This window comes from Oryx dammah, unplaced genomic scaffold, assembly GCF_014754425.2.
Source record: "Oryx dammah isolate SB20612 unplaced genomic scaffold, SCBI_Odam_1.1 HiC_scaffold_7, whole genome shotgun sequence".
In the NCBI taxonomy this organism is placed as follows: domain Eukaryota; kingdom Metazoa; phylum Chordata; class Mammalia; order Artiodactyla; family Bovidae; genus Oryx; species Oryx dammah.
In genome coordinates, this window is record NW_024070191.1 from 6,211,301 (window position 1) to 6,234,113 (window position 22,813).

The 22,813-nt window shown below is 44.0% G+C and overlaps 1 protein-coding gene and 1 long non-coding RNA gene across 10 annotated transcripts; one reads left to right on the top strand and one right to left on the bottom strand.

The window, feature by feature from the left end:
- Positions 1 to 16,599, bottom strand: LOC120865827 (zinc finger protein 596-like). 9 transcript variants are annotated; one of them, XM_040243223.1, is made up of 9 exons: positions 16,371 to 16,599; positions 13,039 to 13,197; positions 7,664 to 7,944; positions 7,318 to 7,388; positions 4,906 to 4,992; positions 3,229 to 3,355; positions 2,419 to 2,514; positions 1,872 to 1,951; positions 1 to 1,416 (listed from the first exon to the last, which is right to left on the bottom strand). In XM_040243223.1, the coding sequence occupies exons 5-9, from the start codon at positions 4,915 to 4,917 to the stop codon at positions 772 to 774; spliced, it is 960 nt and encodes a 319-aa protein (XP_040099157.1). In that variant the 5' UTR covers positions 4,918 to 4,992; positions 7,318 to 7,388; positions 7,664 to 7,944; positions 13,039 to 13,197; positions 16,371 to 16,599; the 3' UTR covers positions 1 to 771. The 9 variants fall into 9 exon arrangements, with proteins under 9 accessions (XP_040099157.1, XP_040099155.1, XP_040099156.1 ...); XM_040243221.1 differs by having other exon boundaries at positions 1 to 1,419; positions 16,371 to 16,455; XM_040243222.1 differs by lacking the exon at positions 7,664 to 7,944.
- On the top strand, positions 15,913 to 21,009 carry LOC120865829. The gene is made up of 4 exons (XR_005721524.1): positions 15,913 to 16,768; positions 17,518 to 17,678; positions 18,154 to 18,224; positions 20,739 to 21,009. It is a non-coding gene; the product is annotated as an uncharacterized LOC120865829 (long non-coding RNA).
- Positions 21,010 to 22,813: the final 1,804 nt, after the last annotated feature.

The following is a 22,813-nucleotide window of genomic DNA, read 5'->3' on the forward strand; positions in this document are numbered from 1 at the left end:
CCGCCCATCCCCCCTTAGTTTTCTGAATCTAGATGAAGTTTTCTTCACTTGATTTTAGGATCACTGTTTCTGCAACATGAGACCCTTAATGCTGATTATGAAATGAGGTCACTGAATACTTTCCTTCTTTCATGACAGAGTGTTTTGTACAGTCTGAATCCACATATGTACCTCAGGTGTGGTTTTTATGAAGGAAGGATTTGTCATGATTTTTCAGTAAATCACTTCTTTAGGATGAATTATTTGGTATTTCTCAAGAGCCTTCAGCATCTTACTTCCTGTCATAGTGATTATTTCTTCACTGAGTTTTGTTGTGCACATCGGCTGTGCTTGGCTTAATGTTTGTTTACAGTGATTAGACCTAGAGGCTTTCCCAGATGGGAGTCTGTTCATGTTGTTTACCATGAATTATAAATGAAAGCATTTTCACATTGACTGCAGACTTGGATTCTCCCCTATGCAAATCCTCCAGTATGTTTAAAGTTTAGAGCTGTTGTTAAAGACGTTTACATTCCTTATAATTACAGTGCAAATTCTCTCATGACATCTATGACCACACAACAGACTGAAGGTTTTGCTTTATAAGTGTCACACATGTGGCTTCTCTTTCATATAAATGTGCATATGTTAAAAGGAGTAACTGAAGGGTCCTCCCCACTGATTAGTGTTTTACAGAGATTACAGCTTTCTTTGATGTGACTCTCTGATGTGTTCAAATATTAAAGCTATGGTTGAAGTCTTGTCCATGTTTATTACATTCATAATACCATGTCATCTAAGGTCAGAATACTTACTGAAAACATTCATAATTTTCTCTCCACTGTGGGTTCCCTCATGTCGCCTAAGGGCGGAACACTGACTGAAGGCTTTCCCACAGAGATGACATTCATACGGTTTCTCTCCAGTGTGAGTTCTCTCGTGACGTCTAAGAGCAGAACATTTACTGAAGGTTTTCCCACAGAGCTGACATTCATACGGTTGCTCTCCAGTGTGCGTCCTTTCATGCTGTCTGAGGTTGGAGGACTGACTAAAGGCTTTTCCACAGAGATGACATTCATACGGCTTCTCTCCAGTGTGAGTCAGATTGTGCTTTCTAAGGTCAGAGCTTTGAATAAAGGCATTCCCACAGATATGGCATTCATAAGGTTTCTCTCCAGTATGGGTCATCTCATGTCTTCTAAGGCTAGAGCAATTGCTGAAGGCTTTACCACACAGCTGGCACTCACATGATTTACCTCTGGAGTGGATCTGCTTATGTGGATTAAGGTATGACTGGTCACCATGGGATTTTTGATACTGTTTGCTGATATTGGTTGTCTTTTCCGTGTGAGTTAACAAATGTTGACTCAGTGTAGAGCTAGGACTGAAATCTTCCAAATCATTACATTCACAGGGATCCTCTGGAGTGTGAAATGTCTGCTTTTAGAAAGGAGATGAAAGGTTGTTAGTGGTTTGTCTACATACATTCATACACTCCTTGCTCTACATACGAATCCAAAACAGATCATTCAGTGAGAGCTTCCATATATAATCTTTCCAATATTACCTGCATACACACAGTGATTTGCTTTTTATGGGTTGTAAAGACTTTCTCTAAATAGTATCCCAACTTTAGTTTGAGCTTAGAGGTTAATTTTGAAGTCTGCAATATGTTTCAAAAACTAGACATATGAACAATATTTATGCATTTGCCCACCCCCTCTTTTGTTTTTTTTAAAGATCTGAGGTTATGGTTTTGAGGTCAGGTTAATTTCTTCACTACATTCAAACCGTTTAAAACTTTTTGTTCAGAAATACCTTAATCCAAATTATTAATACCCACAGCCAGGTTTTTAATGTTGATGACCAGGGTTAACACTCAGGAAACTGACCATTGGGATGATTGTAGATGTGTCCTTCTTGCTGATATGCTGTGTGGCGAACAATTCTTCTTTAAAGGCACTTTCCCTGCCTAAAATAATTGGGGAAAAAAAATTAGAATGGCATTAGTGAAATGAAAATGTTGAAAAACTATGGCCTCTATGTTTCAAAAACTGGCATGTCGATGGGGAACACTCCAAGAAACAGAAACACATTATAGGGCATTGACAATTAGTAAAGATTTTCAGGACTGAAATATGAAAAAATTAAAATGGAGATGAGATGCTGAGTAGGTAAAGAGGGAAAACCTTCAGAGGGGAGGATGAGAACAAGAGTTATTATGTGAAAGTTTAATTAAGTATATGAATGTCCTTTTCCCTAAAGCCAAAAAAGGATAATAGCAGGACACACGAGTGAGCCTGAAATATGTAAGGAATAACAACATTTAAAGAATTTTGCACCTACATCTTATAAAATATCACTCAGTTAACAAAATCTTCAGTTGACGTTTTCTGAGTATGTACTCGCTGACTAGGCACAGGCGCCCCTGATGCATACCTGGACTGTGGCTTTGGAAAAATCCTCTCCCTTCAATCCACAGCTCTTCACCTTGCTCCAACTGGAAAATCACATCCAATTTGCAATGCTGATACCCTGTTCATGGAAAAAAGGTGGATTTTGAGTTTTGTGCTACTAAAAGCACATTATCATCAAGTCCAGGACAGGCTATGAGAAATAAGGAGGCTGACCACTGAAGTTCAACTCAGGCAACAACACCTTGAACAGAGAAAACCCTGAAATACAGATTGTGTGTCCAAAATAGTGAAGACCTCTAGATGCTGATGTTCATGTTTGAAGACAGGACACACAGAATCCTTAGTCTTTTCAAAAATGGAAAAATTACATGTCCCCATAATGGGTTGAATATTATTTTCAAACAGATGCCAACAAGTTCCACAAGCATAATCAAGGTTTTACTATTTTCTCTAGTCTGCTGTCAATCCTCAGCACAGTGACTAAAGCAGAATTTTAGAAAATATTTACTCAATTTACTGATATATCAAAAATATTAAGTTCCCAGGTCTGTTCTGAATATTAGAGACTGAACAGGAAGAAAGAGATTAAACTGTGGTCAAGGTTACATTTAGTGGGGTGACAAACTAGATGTAAGTATTACATAAAGAAACAACTTGAATGTAGTTATAAGGCCTACCAAAAAAATCAGGACAGTGACTGGGTGGGTATGTAGAAGCTGTTCGAGATAATTATTGACTGAATCAATAAATACCTACCTACCTACCTACCTACCAACCAACCTACCTACTTATCTACTCACCTGCATATACACATAAATGTTGACAGACTCACCCACGAAGACCAGATGACTGATATTTTCCAGCATCACATCTCTGAACAGCTTTCTCTGGGATGTGTCCAGCAGGGCCCACTCTTCCTGGGTGAAGTCTACAGCTACATCTTCAAACGTCACTGATTCCTACAACATGGATATTATGGTTCTGACAGAACAATCTCTATTAATGTCCAGGGCAGGAGGGTCGATATGGCAGCGCTGAGTAAGGGGGTAGAGACGCTGGGTGTACAGAAGGATCAAACCAAGTTTGGAGTTCCCATTAGTTCATGCTGAGCTGGTATTTGCTTTTCAGATATGTCACAGAGATATACACAGTCTGAATTAATACAACTTTGTCATAAAGAAATATCACATGAAGTGTGATATGATAAAACCTGAAAAATCTCCCCCAAACTGGTAATTATGAGTTCAGACATGTAATTAAAACTTTCACTTGAAAATTCATAAAACTCTCTTCTTGATTAATTTCAAATAACTTGCAGACATATCACAAGGCAAACATTAACCATGATTTGCCACCTTTAAACCATAACTATGGTTATATCATTCCCCTAAAAGAACTTCAGACTCCTCACCTATTAAATGGTTTACTAATGTGCTGAGTATTAAAAGATCCAATGAACTAATGGGTGAAGTTCTTCCTATCTCAGTAAACATGCATTAAATACACACCTCAGTCTATTACTCAGGAAAGTGTCCAAGAACCTTGAAACCATCTCCATCATTCTTCAGAAATGAACAAGTTTCATATAGCATTTGGTATCAGTAAATGTGGTCTCACTGAACTCAGTAAGAGTTGGATGTTCACAATAAGGTATGAGGTCAGATGGTTCAGCAGCATAAGCCAGGGACTCTGACAGAGCTCTCCTGAAGGACAGTCCTAGCCTGACCATGCCTGTTCTCAATTTTCTCTGGGACCTCAAACACCACTCATCACTCTCTCCTGTCTTCAGCTTGCCTCTCTGCTAAAGGATAACAGAAGCCTCTTGATTGCGTTTGGGCTATCTAGCTCTTCAAAACTATCCACAGGGTCTTAAATTTTTACTCTACTATCCTCCTCCTGAACATGCAGCCACAATAAAGGAAATAATACCCCCTATATATTAATTTCAGTTACCAAGTATGAAAAAAGGATTAATTTTCTTTTTAAGAAGTTCCTAAAAGAGCAGATATATTCTATCAAAACTTTAAAATTAGAAAGAAAAAAAAAAAAGAATGATTCCTCATGGCTTCTCTGTCCTCAACTTCTCTCATCCTCCTTTCAGAGCCCCCACCCAGGACCAGTGAAGACCGGACTCACTGAACTCAGGTGATGAGACCTCAGCCTCTGCACTGGATGGTAATCTTTTGCTCCTCTCATCTCTGGTCACCACAACCTTAGGCCATTATAGCCAATAACATGATTAACAAGTGAATTATTCCCTGATGAGACCAGGGACAGGTTAGAGAAAGAATACTTCTCTCAACTCTTCTATAAATACACAAGCTGCATGGAGGCTGAAATAAATCAGTGTGATGTTAGGAAGGATACTAGTTACTACATTTCACTGGTGCTCAGACCCATGAATACTTTTTGATTGCACTTAGAACATCCATCCAATAAGAGAAACCTGCCCATCTCCTCTTAGGAGCAGGGTATGCAGTTTCAGCAGAAAAAGGCATTCCTTACTCACCAATGGCTGCATTGTCAATAACTCAGTTGCCAACAGTCTTTCTCTGGGTTTTCACTCACAGACAGTCCAAGCATTAAGCAGGCAAAGCTGAGGATGGAGAGAAATGTTGAAAGACTCCAGTCCTGCGCACACGTTCCAGTCCAACATCTCATGAAACCCCAAATCTTCACCTGGTTGTGGACTCCCAGACTAACCAACAAACATGCAGTGCACACTCTATGAGAAACACACAGAGGATGCTACTCCTCTCCCAGGGTCAAAAGTAAGAAGACTGTAACTATAGTCATTAACAGCAATGGAAGAAATACAGATAACTTATGGACATTTATGGACAAGAACATCAAAGCTCAAAGTATTGAGCTTCATATCAATAAGTAACTTCAATAACTCTGTGATATCCAGTTATTCAATTCTCTCCCTGACTCCAAACCACAGTGACCCCTGACTCACGCCACATGTAGATTTTGGTTTTCATTTGTAGGTAACACTGTGGAAATATTATTCTTGACTTATGCACCCACAACGGTTCTTCAGCATTCATGCTGGCTCTCTGAACACTTACTCCCTTCCAGCTCTCCCTTAACTCTTCTAGATCTGTTCCACATGAACTTAGAAGTCAGTTAACTAAAGATCTGCATTATGCTGGAATTAATTTAAGAATTTATTCCATTTGGAGGAATCATGGCACCTATCCTGCCAGCCTTGTCCCTAACATCCCCTGCACCAGAAGGTAGCAGGAGTCCAAGAGTCATAGTGTTACCATCACGGACTGTTTCAACCCTGTAGGTCAAGGCTGGTTGGAGTTCAGGAGGAAATCTAGTTAAGGCCACCTGATTATCTTAGTAAAGGGGTAGCTGAAATTCTTGAAATCCCTGCATTAATCTTCATTAGCTGCCATACGCCTACATTTCATTACCTACAAACACACATATGTGTACATGCATACATATATGTGCGTGAGAGACACACAGAGAAAGTGTTTATAAAGTGTAAATTCTCCCCTTTGTTGTTGTTTAGTTGCTAAGTCATGTCCAACTCTTGCGACACCATGAACTGCAGCCCTCTAGGCTTCAGTCTGTGGGATTTCTCAGGCAAGAATGCTAGAGTGGGTTGCCATTTCCTTCTCCAGGGGATCTTCCCATCCTAGGTATTGAACCCATGTCTCCTGGATTGGCAGGCGGATTCTTTACCACTGATCCACCAGGGAGCTCGCCTCTAAAACACCAATAATAACTAAATATATTTTATGGAAAAATGATGATAATGGATCATAAATAAAAATAAGATTAACTCACCCATTTGTACCTGAGGTCCACAAAAGAAAAAAAAAAGATATATTTGCATCAAATATGACTCTGTGCTTGGATATCTACATATTCACTTAGTCCTCACAGTAACCTGGCGATTTTAGTTTATCAATTAACAGATGACATGGATAGTTTAAATCTCAACTAACAGAGACTTTCACTAAATCCAACCAGAGCTAAACCTTTCCCTTCCCTCTGTCCTGATCTACACAGAACTCTACCACTCCCTGAGGCCATTCATCTCACTAGTCACTAGATATTTGTTTACGCTCTGTCCTCCCAATGGTCTAAATCTACCTAAGAATGATACAATTAAGCAAGTTCACCTCTGACCATTATATATGAATTATAAATACAGAGAAATGTCCACTGTAAGGTAACTTGCCCTCAGTGCCTTGCCCACAAGTGGCTGCAGTCCTGTAAACAATTATTTTCTGATTATAAACTCCCTTCCAAAATAATGGAGTCTGTCCTTCCTGGTAAAAATTCTAATATTTACCTCAGCCCATGTAAAAGCTAAAGAAGCCAACTATTGGGGATACAGTCATTCACCACCCAAAACTACACAGCATATAACTGGTTAACTATCTTTCAGGCTCACGTGTATCTCACTCCAAAGTCTGTTCCCTGACCACAGTTTAACGTGAGTTACGTCCTTTCATGGTTTAAAATGCCTCTGAAAAATCAGAACCCCAGAGGGATAAACATTCAGCAGGGAGGGGACGGATAAAAATGGTGCAGGGTGTATAGGTGAGCTGGGATAATTTCAAAAGGCTTTATGCTTGAGATTACAAAGAGTTCCATACTCAGTGACCAGAACCTGAATCCCATGAATCTTTGGAAGAGAAGCCTGACAACTGGGGCCTCTCCCTGCAACAACCAAAGACTCTGATGACCAAAGGACTAAAACCAATTGCCTTCAACCAGAATCAGGAAGAGGAATGACTGAGATTCAGGGCCTTTGGACAACATCAAAGCTTCATTGAGCCATCATATATATCCCCTCCCCCTTCAAGGAGCCCAGCGAAGGTTCTGTGTCAGAACTGCCACGCCCAGTTTAGAGCAGAGACCTTCGATCGCTTTCCCAAGTAGAATCCATACATACTCTGTAAGATGTCAGGCACATGTCTCCATGGAGCAGACTGTTCAGCTAGCATCTTCCAAAGCTGACGGACTCTGCAGAGGGAGAAAACGGGCATTCCTTCATTCTCTGAAACTGAGGCAAGTCTGTGGTTTCACCTCTGAGCTCCTGCCGTCCTACACACAAGGCCAGGAAGTGGCTGGATGCCCCGCTCCAGGTGGGTCCTAAGCTCTACCACAGCGTTCCTCCTTACTGCGTATGGACTGGGTCCTATGTTCTACACCCCTTAGACACCTGCCTCTACCTTGAGCTCTGAGGTACCGGCTGTTCAGAAGAATGAGGACACCCCTCCCCCAACACTGGTCCATACCTGGAAACCTGAATCTTCTCTGTGATACACAGGAGGGAGAATGTTGTCAGCATCCCAGAGACAAGCAGTGCCAGGGTGGTTCTCAGGCTCACTCTCTGCCTGTTGTAGGCACACACTCTGAAGAGGAATTGGAATCTTCTGGGGCGAACTGAGGTGACTAAAGATCTGGAGAGTGATTTAAATGTCTGGGGGTGGGGGTGAGAAATAGAATTCTGGGTACTGTTTCCTCTTATTTTCCTCTGTGAGTCACCCAACAAGGAAGACAGTACTGTCTGTCAGATCTGTAAGAAAAGCCCCAGATTAATGTAAGGATCTGATAACTGGGGAAAGGCTGTCAATAGTGAGGACAGTTCACGATATCCGGAAGCTACTCTGTCAACATAGTTTACCTACTGAGTCATAAAGAGAAGGAAGACCTAGGAAGACTACTGGGGCATTGTCCATGGGGTTAGGTTAGGTTTTGACCTCAAGGCAGATTTAAATTGAAATGTAAAATAATTTTTTTTTACCTTTAGAGTTTTTCTTCTAAGGAGATAAAAGATATCCAGGGAAGCCCTCTGCACACAAAACAGAACAGCCCTGTGAATGGGAAGGAACATATCTAGCTATCACTGTGCTTTGCCCACACTTCCAAATGGAAGGCATCAAAGGTCACCAGTAGGTGAGAACTATAAATAAAGGTAGCCCCGCTGGAGCTGATATCTTTCTCCAAACTATCACCATGTATTCATGTGGCTTAAGGAGAACCCAACTCAATGAAGAAGACTTTAAAAAATTACCAAAGCAATAATAATTAGAAAGACTAAAGCATAGAGCATACCCCGCATCCAAGATAAGGAGCAGTGGCTGTGCTTTGCTGGAGCAGCCGTGAAGAGAGATGCCGCGTCCAAGGTAAGAGAAACCCAGGTAAGAGGGTAGGCACTGAGAGAGGGGGTCAGGGGGCAGAAAGACTGAGACCACAGTCACGGACAACTAGCCAATCTGATCACATGGACCACAGCCTTGTCTAACTCAATCAAACAAAGCCATGCCGTATGGGGCCAGGTCTGACAGAATGTGATCCACTGGAGAAGGCGATAGCAAACCACTTCAATATTCTTGCCTTGAGAACCCCATGAACAGTATAAAAAGGCAAAAAGATAGGATACTGAAAGAAGAACTCCTCAGGCCAGTAGGTGCCCAATATGTTATTGGAGATCAGTGGAGAAATAACTCCAGAAAGAATGGAGAGATGGAGCCAAAGCAAAAACAACATCCAGTTGTGAATGGCACTGGTGATAGAAGCAAGGTCCGATACTGTAAAGAGCAATATTGCATAGGAACCTGGAATGTTAGGTCCATGACTCGAGGCAAACTGGAAGTGGTCCAACAGGAGATGGCAAGAGTGAACGTTGACATCCTAGGAATCAGCGAACTAAGATGGACTGGAATGGGTGAATTTAACTCAGATAACCATTATATCCACTCCTGCAGGCAGGAATCTCTTAGAAGAAATGGAGTAGCCGTCATAGTCAAAAAGAGTCTGAAATGCAGTACTTGGATGCAATCTCAAAAACAACAGAATGATCTCTATTCGTTTCCAAGGCAAACCATTCAATATCACAGTAATCCAAGTCTATGACCTGACCAGTAATGCCGAAGAAGCTGAAGTTGAACAGTTCTATGAAGACCTACAAGACCTTTTAGAACTAACACCCAAAAAAGATGTCCTTTTCATTACAGGGGACTGGAATGCAAAAGTAGAAAGTCAAGAAATACCTGGAGTAACACGCATATTTGGCCTTGGAGTACGGAATGAAGCAGGGCAAAGGCTAATAGAGTTCTGCCAAGAGGACGCACTGGTCATAGCAAATACCCTCTTCCAACAACACAAGAGAAGACTCTACACATGGACATCACCAGATGGTCAACACCAAAATCAGACTGATTATATTCTTCACAGCCAAAGGTGGAGAAGCTCGATACAGTCAGCAAAAACAAGACCGGGAGCTGACTGTGGCTCAGATCATGAACTCCTTATTGCCAAATTCAGACTGAAATTGAAGAAAGTGGAGAAAACCACTAGACCATTCAGGTATGACCTAAATCAAATCCCTTATGACTATACAGTGGAAGTGAGAAATAGATTTAAGGGCCTAGATCTGATAGATAGAGTGCCTGATGAACTATGCATGGAGGTTCCTGACATTGTACAGGAGACAGGGATCAAGACCATCCCCAAGAAAAAGAAATGCAAAAAAGCAAAATGGCTGTCTGAGGAGGCCTTACCAATAGCTGTGAAAAGACAGGAAGTGAAAAGCAAAGGAGAAAAGGAAAGATACACCCATTTGAATGCAGAGTTCCAAAGAATAGCAAGGAGAGATAAGAAAGCCTTCCTCAGCGATCAATGCAAAGAAATAGAGGAAAACAATAGCATGGGAAAGACTAGAGATCTCTTCAAGAAAACTAGAGATACCAAAGGAACATTTCATGCAAAGATGGGCTCAATAAAGGACAGAAATGGTATGGACCTAACAGAAGCAGATGATATTAAGAAGAGGTGGCAGGAATACACCAGAAGGTGGCAGAAGAACTATACAAAAAAGATCTTCACGACCCAAATAATCACAATGGTGTGATCACTTCCCTAGAGCCAGACATTCTGGAATGTGAAGTGAAGTGGGCCTTAGGAAGCATCACTATGAACAAAGCTAGTGGAGGTGATTGAGTTCCAGTGGAGCTATTTCAAATCCTGAAAGATGATGCTGTGAAAGTGCTGCACTCAATATGCCAGCAAATTTGGAAAACTCAGCAGTGGCCACAGGACTGGAAAAGGTCAGTTTTCATTCCAATCCCAAAGAAAGGCAATGCCAAAGAATGCCCAAACTACCGCACAATTGCACTCATCTCACACGCTAGTAAAGTCATGCTCAAAATTCTCCAAGCCAGGCTTCAGCAATACGTGAATACTGATGTTCAAGCTGGTTTGAGACAAGGCAGAGGAACCAGAGATCAAATTGCCAACATCCAATGGATCATCGAAAAAGCAAGAGAGTTTCAGAAAAACATCTATTTCTGCTTTACTGACTATGCCAAAGCCTTTGCGTGGATCACAATAAACTGTGGAAAATTCTGAAAGAGATGGGAATACCAGACCGCCTGACCTGCCTCTTGAGAAACCTATATGCAGGTCAGGAAGCAACAGTTAGAACTAGACATGGAACAACAGACTGGTTCCAAATAGGAAAAGGAGTATGTCAAGGCTGTATATTGTCACCCCGCTTATTTAACTTATATGCAGAGTGCATCATGAGAAATGCTGGGCTGGAAGAAGCACAAGCTGCAATCAAGATTGCCAGGAGAAATATCAATAACCTCAGATATGCAGATGACACCATCCTTATGGCAGAAAGTGAAGAGGAACTAAAGAGCCTTTTGAGGAAAGTGAAAGAGGAGAGTGAAGTAGTTGGCTTAAAGCTCAACATTCAGAAAATGAAGATCATGGCATCTGGTCCCATCACTTCATGGCAGGTAGATGGGGAAACAGTGGAAACAGTGGCTGACTTTATTTTTCTGGCTCCAGTATCACTGCAGATGGTGACTGCAGCCATGAAATTAAAAGATGCTTACTCCTTGGAAGAAAAGTTATGACCAACCTAGACAGCATATTAAAAAGCAGAGACATTACTTTGTCAACAAAGGTCCGTCTAGTCAAGCTATGGTTTTTTGTAGCAGTCATGTATGGATGCGAGAGTTGGACTATAAAGAAAGCTGAGCGCTGAAGAATTGATGCTTTTGAACTGTGATGTTGGAGAAGACTGTTGAGAGTCCCTTGGACTACAAGGAGATCCAACCAGTCCATCCTAAAGGAGATCAGTCCTGGGTATTCACTGGAAGGACTGATGTTGAAGCTGAAACTCCAATACTTTGGCCACCTGATGCGAAGAGCTGACTCATTGTTAAAGACCCTGATGCTGGGAAAGATTGAGGGCAGGAGGAGAAGGGGATGACAGAGGATGAGATGGTTGGATGGCATCATCGACTTGACGGACATGGGTTTGGGTGGCCTCCGAGAGTTGGTGATGGACAGGGAGGCCTGGCGTGCTGCAGTTCATGGGGTTGCAAAGAGTCAGACATGACTGAGCGACTGAACTGAACTGAAAGCGTAAGAGAGACTGGCATGGTAAAGAGATTGAATATTAATATTCAGATTCCTTTGCCTTGAAGCAGAACATCATTTAAAAATTATATAACAATTTTAGTGATTAGACTACAAACTATTAAAAACCTTAATTAATAGGACTTCAAAGCTTAAGTACAGGACTGAAAATAAGAGATTCTAAGACATCAGAAGGAAAAATGAGTTGACAGGGCTCCAAAACTTCTGAAGGAAAATACAGATTATTAGTAATTTCAGAGAAGAGACCGTATTGGGAGATCAAAAAGAAGAGAACAGACGGTGCTAAAATCTCACTCATTTATCTGGATGACAGGCTTAAAATGAGCAAAAGATAAAAGAATTAAGTAAAAGTCAAGTAAAAACTATTGAAAGGATCAGAGAGAAATTGAAAACTGCCAAAGTCTGCAACTTATAAAATCCACATTAATGGTAAAGATAACAAAGGAAATGATATGACAAAAATAATGTTATGATTTAATTTAATAAAGGATTAAAACATATAAAAAAATACACAGAACAACACAGTATAGGCAAAAGTCTTAGCTGACAGGAGACATGGAAGGAGGAAACGGAGAGTTATTGCTCCCATCACAGGACCATTATCACTGCTAACATTCATCACTGTGACGGTACTTATTACAACAATTATGATTTATCATTGCTGTTAAAAAACACTGACTCACCTTTCTCTGTTCACACAGGGCTCCGAGTTTCCTGAACGGACTACAGAGGGTTCTACAAATATATACAAATATACTGATGCTTTCAAGTCGTTCCAGGGCCCTTTCCAGAAATGAGTGTCCATCAATTTCCCAAGTTTTTCTCAGGAGGCCAGAAGTGGCCATTTCAACAGAAGATACTAGATGAGGACACCCTGGCCTGCCTGAGCCTCTGGAAAATGTTCTAAGTCATACTGGGAACCAGCAACCATTTGATCCTGCCTGCAAGGCCTGGAAGGAAGCCCACAGCTGGCCAGGCTGAGTGAAAATTTTCCTAAAGTCTTTAGCGGCCCTGGAATAGATACAACAGGAGAAGGATGGAAACTACAGAGGAGGTCCTTGCCACCTGGAGGCTCTGCAGCATTTTCTAGATGTGCCCAGAACCAGGCAACTACTCACCTGCTCTACATCCTATGAGTATAGAGGAGGGCAAGAAGGGACCATCTGGCTGCCCACTCACAGCCCCAGGCTTGGACGCAAGATCTCAAAGTACATACCTCTAGGCTGTAGGGTGGAGCAGATGGCAGAATGTGTAGCAAGACAGTCTGGGCTGAGAAAGGCTCTAGTCTTATTGTTCAGAGTAGTTGCGGCCCTGGAGGGCTGGGAAACAGGGCATAATCCCTGAGTCTGGCCTTCTTCCCCGGAGGCCAGATTCCCTGGAAGACACATACACACATACGTAAATGAACATGAGTGTACATGTATATGAGCATATATCCAAACTGTAGAGACGTTTTATCTCCATTTATCCCAAAGGATAGACTTCAGTTCACTCACTGCATCCATCTAATTTGACTGTGTAATTAGCCCCAGAGAAAATTTTAGCTAAATGCAAAAGAGAGTATGTCAAATAGGCCACATAGGCTTACCACAGTAAAGTTAAAGTGAGAAAATAAACAATAATCAGTAGTAGAAACAAACTATTCTAAAGACAATGACAGTTTAAACAATAGGGTTACAATACAATCAAATGATCATTGCCAATTAACAGTTACAGATACTGTCACCATGGAGAAGGAACATGATCAATACCACAGAATAGGGCCATGGTTGTTATCTTGAAAAAAATGTTTAAATATACTTAACAGAAACAAAGGGCTTGAAAATGAATGAGCTGGCTGTTCAACCTTATAAATCAAGAGAAACTAAAAGGAAACTAGAGTAAATTGACATTTCAAATTGTTAGGAATTAAGATATTAGTAAAAGTTAAAAGAAATACAAAAGATTAAATAAAAGATTAAAGAATAAAATGAAACAGATTATTTGACAGAAATCAAGTAAGTAAAAGTTTTGACAGTCAAATCAAGGAATTAAAAAAGACACATGAAAAGCTTATTTCCCAGGCAAGACCAGTCCTGTGATCACTCCTCAGTGTGGAGAACATGCCTTCAGGGCTTCAACTCAACACACCCTTTCCAATGCCACAACCACACAGGGGAAGGAATTCCTGAGTGGCAGAGACAGTCTCCTGGGGCTTCCCTGGTCGCTCAGGCGGTAAAGCGTCTGTCTGCAATGCAGGAGACCCGGGCTCGATCCCTGGGTTGGGAAGATCCCCTGGAGAAGGAAATGGCAACCCTCTCCAGTGCTCTTGCCTGGAAAATCCCATGGACGGAGAAGCCTGGTGGGCTACTGTCCACGGGGTCGCAAAGAGTCGGACACGACTGAGCGACTTCACTTCACTCATAGTCTCCCGCTGTCTAAAGATTCAAAAGGATTCACAGGGATTCAGAAGCAGTAAACAGGAGATGAACAGGTGGATTTTTCTGTCCATTTTTTCAGAACACCCTCCCACCCTACAAGAAACCCCACGTATTTGGTGGCAGCAGTGGGTATGTGAGCTGGACTGGCCTTCCCTGTTAGTCACAGACCCCACGGTCTCCTTAGCATCTGCCAAGCACAGGGTCACCTCAGGGGAGGATGGAAGAGATTTCCCTTCTTCCTGCTCCTGAGCTTCTCGGTCTCCCTCCCATTCCTGGCTCCTTAACCCCTCAACAGCAGCCTGTTCTTTCTTCCAGCTACCTTCACAGAGGCAAGCGCCCTCTAATCCCTTCTCACTGGAGAGAGACTTTTGACCTGCGCTTAGCTTAAAAACTCTAGACGTGGACCTCCCTGGCAACACAGTGGATAAGAAGCCGCCTGCCGATGCAGGGGACTTGGGTTCGATCCTTCGACTGGGAAGATTCTGCATGTGGTGGGGCAACTAAGCCCATGAGCCACAACTCCCAAAGCCCGTGCCCCCCAGACCCAGTGAGATGACAACAACAACAAAAGCCTGGACCCTCCCTTATCAAGCAGACTCATGACTTCCGCTTGATGGAGCAGGCTAGGGGGTCAGCAGGAGAGGCCCTCAGGGAGGAACTAGCACCGTCCCCACGGGAACGACATGGCCTGCCTGGGACAGTAACAGGGTCTGCCCTTCTCAACCCTGCCTGCTCCTAAAAATCACATCTCCTAATTCTGAGCAAGAGCCACTTCATTTCATGACTTTAATCCCAGTAATCTCAAAGGATTTAACTCCTCTTTCCCAGAATATCACACTACGGCTATCAAAAAAACATATTAAGAAGACCTAATCAGCAGCACTGGAAAACATGAAAGAAAGGAGTAGCATTGGAAAACATGCAATGGAAAGAGCTCAGCAGCTTATTCACTACGAGCAGAAGCGCTCTCTTCCAACTAATTCTGAGGACAATCCAGCTCACCCTTGGTCACTTTCCAAGACAAGAGGAAAGGATGTCTAGGGGCACCTCTCTGAAGAGGAGACTGTGAAGAGATGCCCTGGGGAGCAGCAGGGCCCCAGGACCAGGCGAGGCTGGGGAGGGGGACTCAGGAGAGGACAGGGGTCTGCAGAACCCAGAAAAAGGGCCCAGAGTTGGTTGGAAACCTCAGCTTGCAGCCCACTAAATTAAAAGCTCATGTAAGGGGATAAAGATGTTGAATATTAGACTAACTGGTTAATCTAGGGTTTGACTGTGAATATCAAAAATTACCAATATCTTTAGCAAGAACACATTAAGATAGCATAAACTTATTTAGCACTAAGGAATATTTTCAATATATGATATACATTGGAAAACTACTGAGACTGAATCAACTGAATCTGACACAATACACGTGAAAGGGAATTAAGTTAGAAATTTAAGAACAAAATGGATGAATGTGGGATCTACTTTTCTTTTGCCCCTCGCTGCTACTGTGGCTCATAATAACTCCCTCCTCCCATTCTGTCCTTTTCTGTCTGTCTGTGGATCATCTTTTTGTGCCTTTTCGTTCATCCCCTGCTTTTTGCCCAGGTCACTCTCCTTCACTCTTTACTGTGTCTTTCCAAGCCCACTCCCCCAAACTCAACTGCCCCCTTCTTCTATCTCACGCTGTCTTCCTGGTTCTCCCTCAATCTCCCTTTATCCTCACCCCCTTGCCCCACGCATTCACCAGATGAGCACGCCTTCCAGTGGGGCCCTGGGAACGTAAACACACCCTGACATGCGCTGCCAATGGGATCGGATCTGAAACCACGGGGTGTCACAGGACGGGGGTGGCCGGGCGCCCCCACTCCGGGTCTCGGGGGCCTCTTTGAGGACGTGACTGCGAAAAGATCGCCTGGGCAGCAGTAGGGCTGGGGCCCAGGACGAAGCAAGGCTGCAAAGGAGGACTCCAGAGAGGAGAGGGGTCTGCGGGACCCGCGGTCAGGGGCAGGCATGACGGCCCGACTCCGCCCTCCAGGGCCGGGGGACGCGCCGGGAGGGACCTGACCAGGCGCGGGGAGAGGCGGGAAGACGGGGACGAGGACCGAGGTCGGGGCGAGGACCAGGCGCGAAGCGGTTTTACCAGAAACAGGTGTGGGTCCGGCCCCCGCGGCAGAGCGCCTCCAGATTAGGCGGGGCTCCCCGCGGCTGGGACGGTAACAGCCGCGGGGGCCCGGGAGTGTGGAGGACCCGGCGCTGAGCGCGTCAGCGCGCGAGTTTGGACGCGAACTACTGAAACTCACTCGGGGAACCGGGCCGCCGGCCCCGCAGATCTGCTTCCCGGTTGGCAGGAAATGGCGCCGCCGGGGGCGTGACCAGGGGCGTGGCTTTGGGCGTGGCCGCCCGCCTCCCCGCCCCTGGGCGTCTGCGGTCGGTGGGTACCGCGTCTCGGAGTCTCCATCGCCTTGGGACCCTGTCCCGTGTCCGGCCACTGGCGCTGCGCCCACGTTCCCTCCAGTCAGATGTTTACGGTGCTTTCAGGTAAAAACCTAGGGTCGTGAGGCCACTTATACTGAATGCAGAGATCTTTCCTTCTCAAAAAATAGAAAAGCATTTAAGTCAAAAATCCTTTCTGGGAGCGTGTCCTGTGAGTCCTGTGAGTCCTGTGATACGTTTGACATTTGGGTGGGAATGACATCCCACAGGTTGTGTAAGTCATTACTGTCTTAATATATTGTAGTTTCACATTTTCATTTGTGTTTATTATCGCAGTTACTTAAAAGTAACAAGGGACACCAAGTGGCCCCTCCCAGAACCAAACTCTGACCACCCCTCCCCACACCTCCCCAACCGGCCCCCGCAGCCCCTTGACAGCAGCTGTAGGACTAAAGTGTCCAGCCCAAATCCTGCTCATGTGCCCTAAGATCTCCTGAGAGCACCTGGCCCCCTACCTCCCTGTTCCAGGATCTTCAGCAATAGGATGATTTGTTCACTAACAAGTGGTCTAGTGGGCTCTAGACCAGTCAACCAGTGATATGGTGCTATGAACTGAATTGTGACCCCCCTGCCCCCAGTTTTCATACATTAAAACCTTGTCCCCCCAATGTGATGGTGTTTGGAAATAGGGTCTCTGGGAGGTAATTAGATGAAGATGTGCGGGGGGCATTGGAGGAGGTCACCAAGAGAAGATGGAACCACTGGTCGACTCAAGAACTGGACCCAGGCAATTAGAGGTCTTTCATCCCCTCCCCTGTCTTTGAAATGTATATTCTGCTCTGTTCCCTCACTAGGGTCATTTCTAGGAGGCAGCTTTGAGAGCAATGTCGTGTCGAGACCATATGGATGGTGTGTGTGACTGAGGCTCCATTGAGGCCTCTCAAAATGCTTAAGATTCTGGGAGATGGATGTGGAGATCTACCCACCTTGTAGCTGCCCAAGACAAGCCTCACATGTTCCCTTTCTTATTAAAATAGTTGCCTACCGTTCTGGGGCCAGGCTTCCCACATAGCTCAGTTGGTAAATCATCTGCCTGCAATACAGGAGACCCAAGTTCGATTCCTGGGTCGTAAAGATCCCCTGGAGAAGGAAATGGCAACCCACTCCAGTATTCTTGCCTGGAGAATCTCATGGACAGAGGAGCCTGGCGGGCTACAGTCCATAGGATTTTAAGAGTCGGACACGACTTAGCAGCTAAACCACCACCATTCTCAGGCCAGAGGGTACCCAGATATTTGGTTAAATATTGTGGGTGTGTCTCAAGGTTGTTTCTGGGTAAGATGGACATCTGTGTTAGTAGACTGAAAGAAGCACAGTTGCCCTTTCCAGGGCTGGGGAGGGAGAAGCTCATCCAAGCCTCTGAAAGTCTGAATGGAACAAAAGGCTGGACAAAAATGAACTTGCTCTCTCTCTGCCTTTTTGTCTTCAAGCTGGGACATCTGTATTCCCCTGTGTTCAGATTTGGACTGTGTCGACTGAAAAGATGCTCAACTTGAGAGCTGTGAGTTAAGTTTTATTTAGGGCAAAATGGGGACTGCAGCCTGGGAGGCAGCACCTCAGGTAGCTCTGAGAGACTGCACCAAAGAAGCAGTGGGGAAGGTCAACACATAAGATTTTGGTGAAGAGGAAGTTCAGTATAATTATTTCAGTGCAGTTCGGTCACTCAATCATGTCCAACTCTCTGCAACCCTATGGACTGCAGCACTCCAGGCTTTCCTGTCCATCACCAACTCCCGGAGCTTGCTCAAACTCATGTCCATTGAGTCGGTGATGCCATCCAACCATCTCAACCTCTGTCATCCCCTTCTCCTCAATACCATTAAACACTCATTTTACAAAAGGCTTTCTGCTAGTCAGGTGGAGCTGATGTGATCATGAAGGGATTTAGTGCTTTTCTAGATATGAAGAGATGCAAGGGTTGGGATCATGAAATCAGCTTCTGAAAATATCTTAAATATCTAAAGACCTGTTTGTTAGGGAAATTAAATGAATAGTCTTGTTTAGGCTTCAGAGGCAAAGCAGAGCAGGCCTCTGACCTTGCTTCTAACCTGCCTGGACACTGCCCTGGGAGTGACTATGAGTGACTGCCTGCTATGAGTGCAAGACTTGCAGCACTGTAGATAAAACGGGAGAGAAATCTTGAGATTTTAGAGACCCTGGAGGAGGCCTGGCCAATCAAGCCCCAGGCTTAACTACATTCCAAGTTTTACACAACAAAACAAACAGCATTAACATGAAACCAGAGCTGCACTGCCAAAGAATGCTCAAACTACCGCACAATTGCACTCATCTCACACGCTAGTAAAGTCATGCTCAAAATTCTCCAAGCCAGGCTGAATCGTGAACTTCCAGATGTTCAAGCTGGTTTTAGAAAAGGCAGAGGAACCAGAGATCCAGCTGCCAACATCTGCTGGATCATGGAAAAAGCAAGAGAGTTCCAGAAAAACATCTATTTCTGCTTTATTGATTATGCCAACACCTTTGACTGTGTGGATCACAATAAACTGTGGAAGATTCTGAAAGAAATGGAAATACCAGACCACCTGACCTGCCTCTTGAGAAACCTGTATGCAGGTCAGGAAACAACAGTTAGAACTAGACATGGAACAACAGACTGGTTCCAAATAGGAAAAGGAGTCTGTCAAGGCTGTATATTGTCACCCTGCTTATTTAACTTATATGCAGAGTGCATCATGAGAAATGCTAGGCTGGAGGAAGCACAAGTTGGAATCAAGATTGCCGGGAGAAATATCAATAACCTCAGATATGCCGATGATACCACCCTTATGGCAGAAAGTGAAGAGGAACTAAAAAGCCTCTTGATGAAAGTGAAAGTTGGCTTAAAGCTCAACATTCAGAAAACGAAGATCATGGCATCTAGTCCCATCAGTTCATGGGAAATAGATGGGGAAACAGTGGAAACAGTGTCAGACTTTATTTTGGGGGGCTCCAAAATCACTGCAGATGGTGATTTCAGCCATGAAATTAAAAGACAATCCTTGGAAGGAAAGTTATGATCAACCTAGATAGCATATTCAAAAGCAGAGACATTACTATGTCAACAAAAGTCTGTCTTGTCAAGGGCTGTGGTTTTTCCAGTAGAAATGTATGGATGTGACAGCTGGGCCATAAAGAAGGCTGAGCGCCAAAGAATGGATGCTTTTGAACTATGGTGTTGGAAAAGACTCTGAGACTCCTTGAACAGCAAGGAGATACAACCAGTCCTTCCTAAAGGAAGTCAGTCCTGAATATTCATTGGAAGGACTGATGTTGAAGCTGAAGCTCCAAATCTTTGGCCACTGATGCAAAGATCTAACTCATTTGAAAAGACCCTGATGCTGGGAAAGATTGAAGGTGGGAGGAGAAAGGGACGACAGAGGATGAGATGGTTGGATGGCATCACCGACTCAATGGACATGAGTTTGAATAAACTCCAGGAGTTGGTGATGGACAGGGAGGCCTGGCGTGCTGCAGTCCATGGGGTTGCAAAGAGTCGGACACGACTGAGTGACTGAACTGAACTGAACTGAGAGCTGTACAGATTGATGATGACGTCAGTCTGTGACCCTCCTGGGATTATAAGTGGGAACCCGAACTGCAGTCTTTTAAGTCTCACCCACAGAGTGGCCGTGCTGCCTGGGACCTTTTCCCAGCTGGGACTCCAGATGTGCTGTGCCATGGGACTCCCCAGCACTGATTAAGTCTGGATGTTGATCAAAACCCAATTTAATGTTAGTGGTTGAATTAATATACATTCATTAATTATTAATACCCATTAATTAATATGAATTTATATTAATAAATACTGAATTAATGTTTGTATTATTTATTTGTATATAATGAGTGGCTTATTTTGTTAACAAATTCTTTGAACCTGACATGAAAGTGAAAACTTTTGGCAAAACAAACACAAATTTACAATGACCTATGATAACCAAAATGTTAAGATTTTTAACAGTATATGTCTTGTGGCGTGTTTTACTTTTCTTTGTAAGACATTTTTTTTTCCCTTAAGGTCTCACCCCAGTTTGAGTACATATCCAAAATCCACTGTTCTATTTTGCCATGTTTGAATGACTACTTCTCGTATTCCTCTGAGTGGCCTAGCAAAGGAGCCCTGGTCCCCTGAGGGGCCTTGGACTGTGAGAGAATGTATTTCTGTCCTTCTGAATCACCAAGTTTGTGGTAATTTGTTATGGCAACCTTAGGAAATCAAGGTTGCCTAAAATGTCCTAAGTAAGATGCCATTTGTGACATCTTTCATTAAAAAAATTTTTTTGTTGTTATTTTTGGCCGAATTGGGTGTTTGTTGCTCGGAATTGACTTTCTGTAGTGTGGTGAGCGGGGCCTGCTCTCTAGCTTTGGTGTGCGGGCTTTTTATGGGAATGCCTTGTCTTGTGGCAGAGCAAGCGCGCTAAGGCGTGCTGGGCTCGCTAGCTGTGGTGCTCGGGCTTGCTTACTTTCCCTGTAGCATGAATCCCCTGGGGCCAGGGATGGAACCTGTGTCACGCGCATTGGCAGGTGGATTCTTAACCACTGGACCACCGGGGAAGTCCCCATCTTTCAGTTTTTAATTGAAAGATTTTTAAGTTGATTAAATCAAATTGATTTTAGACTTTGAAGTGATTTCCTAAATTTTGCAGAATTTTAGGTAAGATGCAAATAGTATACATGCACAGGAGCTGTAAAGGAAAAAGCTTACAGTACATCCAGCAGATACAGGTCAACTTGTGGAAATTTTGGTATCCAGTATTTTTTTTCCTGTATTTACATCTGCCTTAACACACACACACACACACACACACACACACACACTTGATTTGAACGATATTGCACCATCCCTAAGAACCCATTAAGCCCCACACCATACTATGGCCAGCACTTCCTCGCTGACCTTCTGCCATTTGTTCTGCCCAGACCTGCAGAAATCCAGACACCTGGGTTTGCATTCTATTAGAGAAGGTGTAAACAAGAGTTGTGCATGGTGCTTCTGACCAGTAGGGGTGTCAGTGGCCTGCACAAGCATTTCATAGGCTTCCTGGAGGACGGAAAATTGCGGAGTGGCCCAGGCTGGCACAGCCCCATCTGCATGCCTTGAAGTGCAGCACAGGCATTTCTTGGGCCAATAAGGGGCTCAGGTACAGAGGCTCAGGTGAGCTCAGGACTCCCACCTTGTGCCTCTGCTTTTGGCAACAATGATCCTGGGTCCTGAGCTACAGTAGAAAATCTCAGGATTCTCAGGCAGTCGGTAACATATTTTTCAGCCTTTCCAGGGTGGCAGGAACAGTGCCAGGACCCCTTGGTGGAATTAGAAGTTTGGGGTGGCTCTGGAGAATGAAGGAGGCTTCATGGGTCTTCCAGGTCTACACAAGACAGTGCTGATTCCTGGAGGGAACTTGCTTACATCCTAGAGGCTCAGCCAACCTGGGGATGTCCTCCACTGAACCCCCCACCAACAGGGTACCTCAGGAGGGGGACCAGGAACATTTCAGGGGGCTAGTCTCATGAGAGGAGACCGAGTGGTAAAGCCTCTGTGTACATGTCTAAATTTGGGGAAAACATCTGTAGTGGTCTCTAGTGAACAGAGAAAGTGTATTCAATGTTGTACAACAACCACCACCGAAATAATCCACCATAAGATGCACAGTAAATATAGTGATGGAAACAACAGCAATGATAGGGTGCTGGTCACAGTGACATTAATGTAATGATAATAACAAACCCAAGGGGATGGGAGATTAGAGCACAGACTCCTTAGAGTAAATGACTAGGTACCCAAACCTAGTCCTTGTGGGGTATTTTAGACCTGGACTCCTAGATTTTCACACAGGAAATTAGGCCTTAAACACAGGCAGCCTGCTGGCATAAGAAATCAACCAGGCCCAAGGCATTGGTGAACTTGCTGTAAGGCATGTCTGGGCAGAATGGTTCATGCCTTCAGTTCCTGGTCCCCCCATCCACCCTGAATGTAGACAGGCATGCTCAGTTTTGGGGTCACCTTGAATCTCTATGTGTAGCTTCTATTTTAGAAGAGCAGGGCTTGAAAGGGAAGATAGAGAACCAAGGTTTGGAATAAGGCCACCAGGACAG

Bases quoted from the DNA above. Each gene is read 5' to 3' on its own strand.
- LOC120865827 (XM_040243218.1), bottom strand. From the start codon at position 7,338: ATGTGCCTGACATCTTACAGA. The intron at 3,356-7,317 runs GTATGTATGGAT...TCCATGTTGTAG, and splicing joins TGTGCCTGACATCTTACAGA to GAATCAGTGACGTTTGAAGA. The intron at 1,420-1,871 runs GTCAGTTTCCTG...CCTTTCTAAAAG, and splicing joins CATCTACAATCATCCCAATG to CAGACATTTCACACTCCAGA.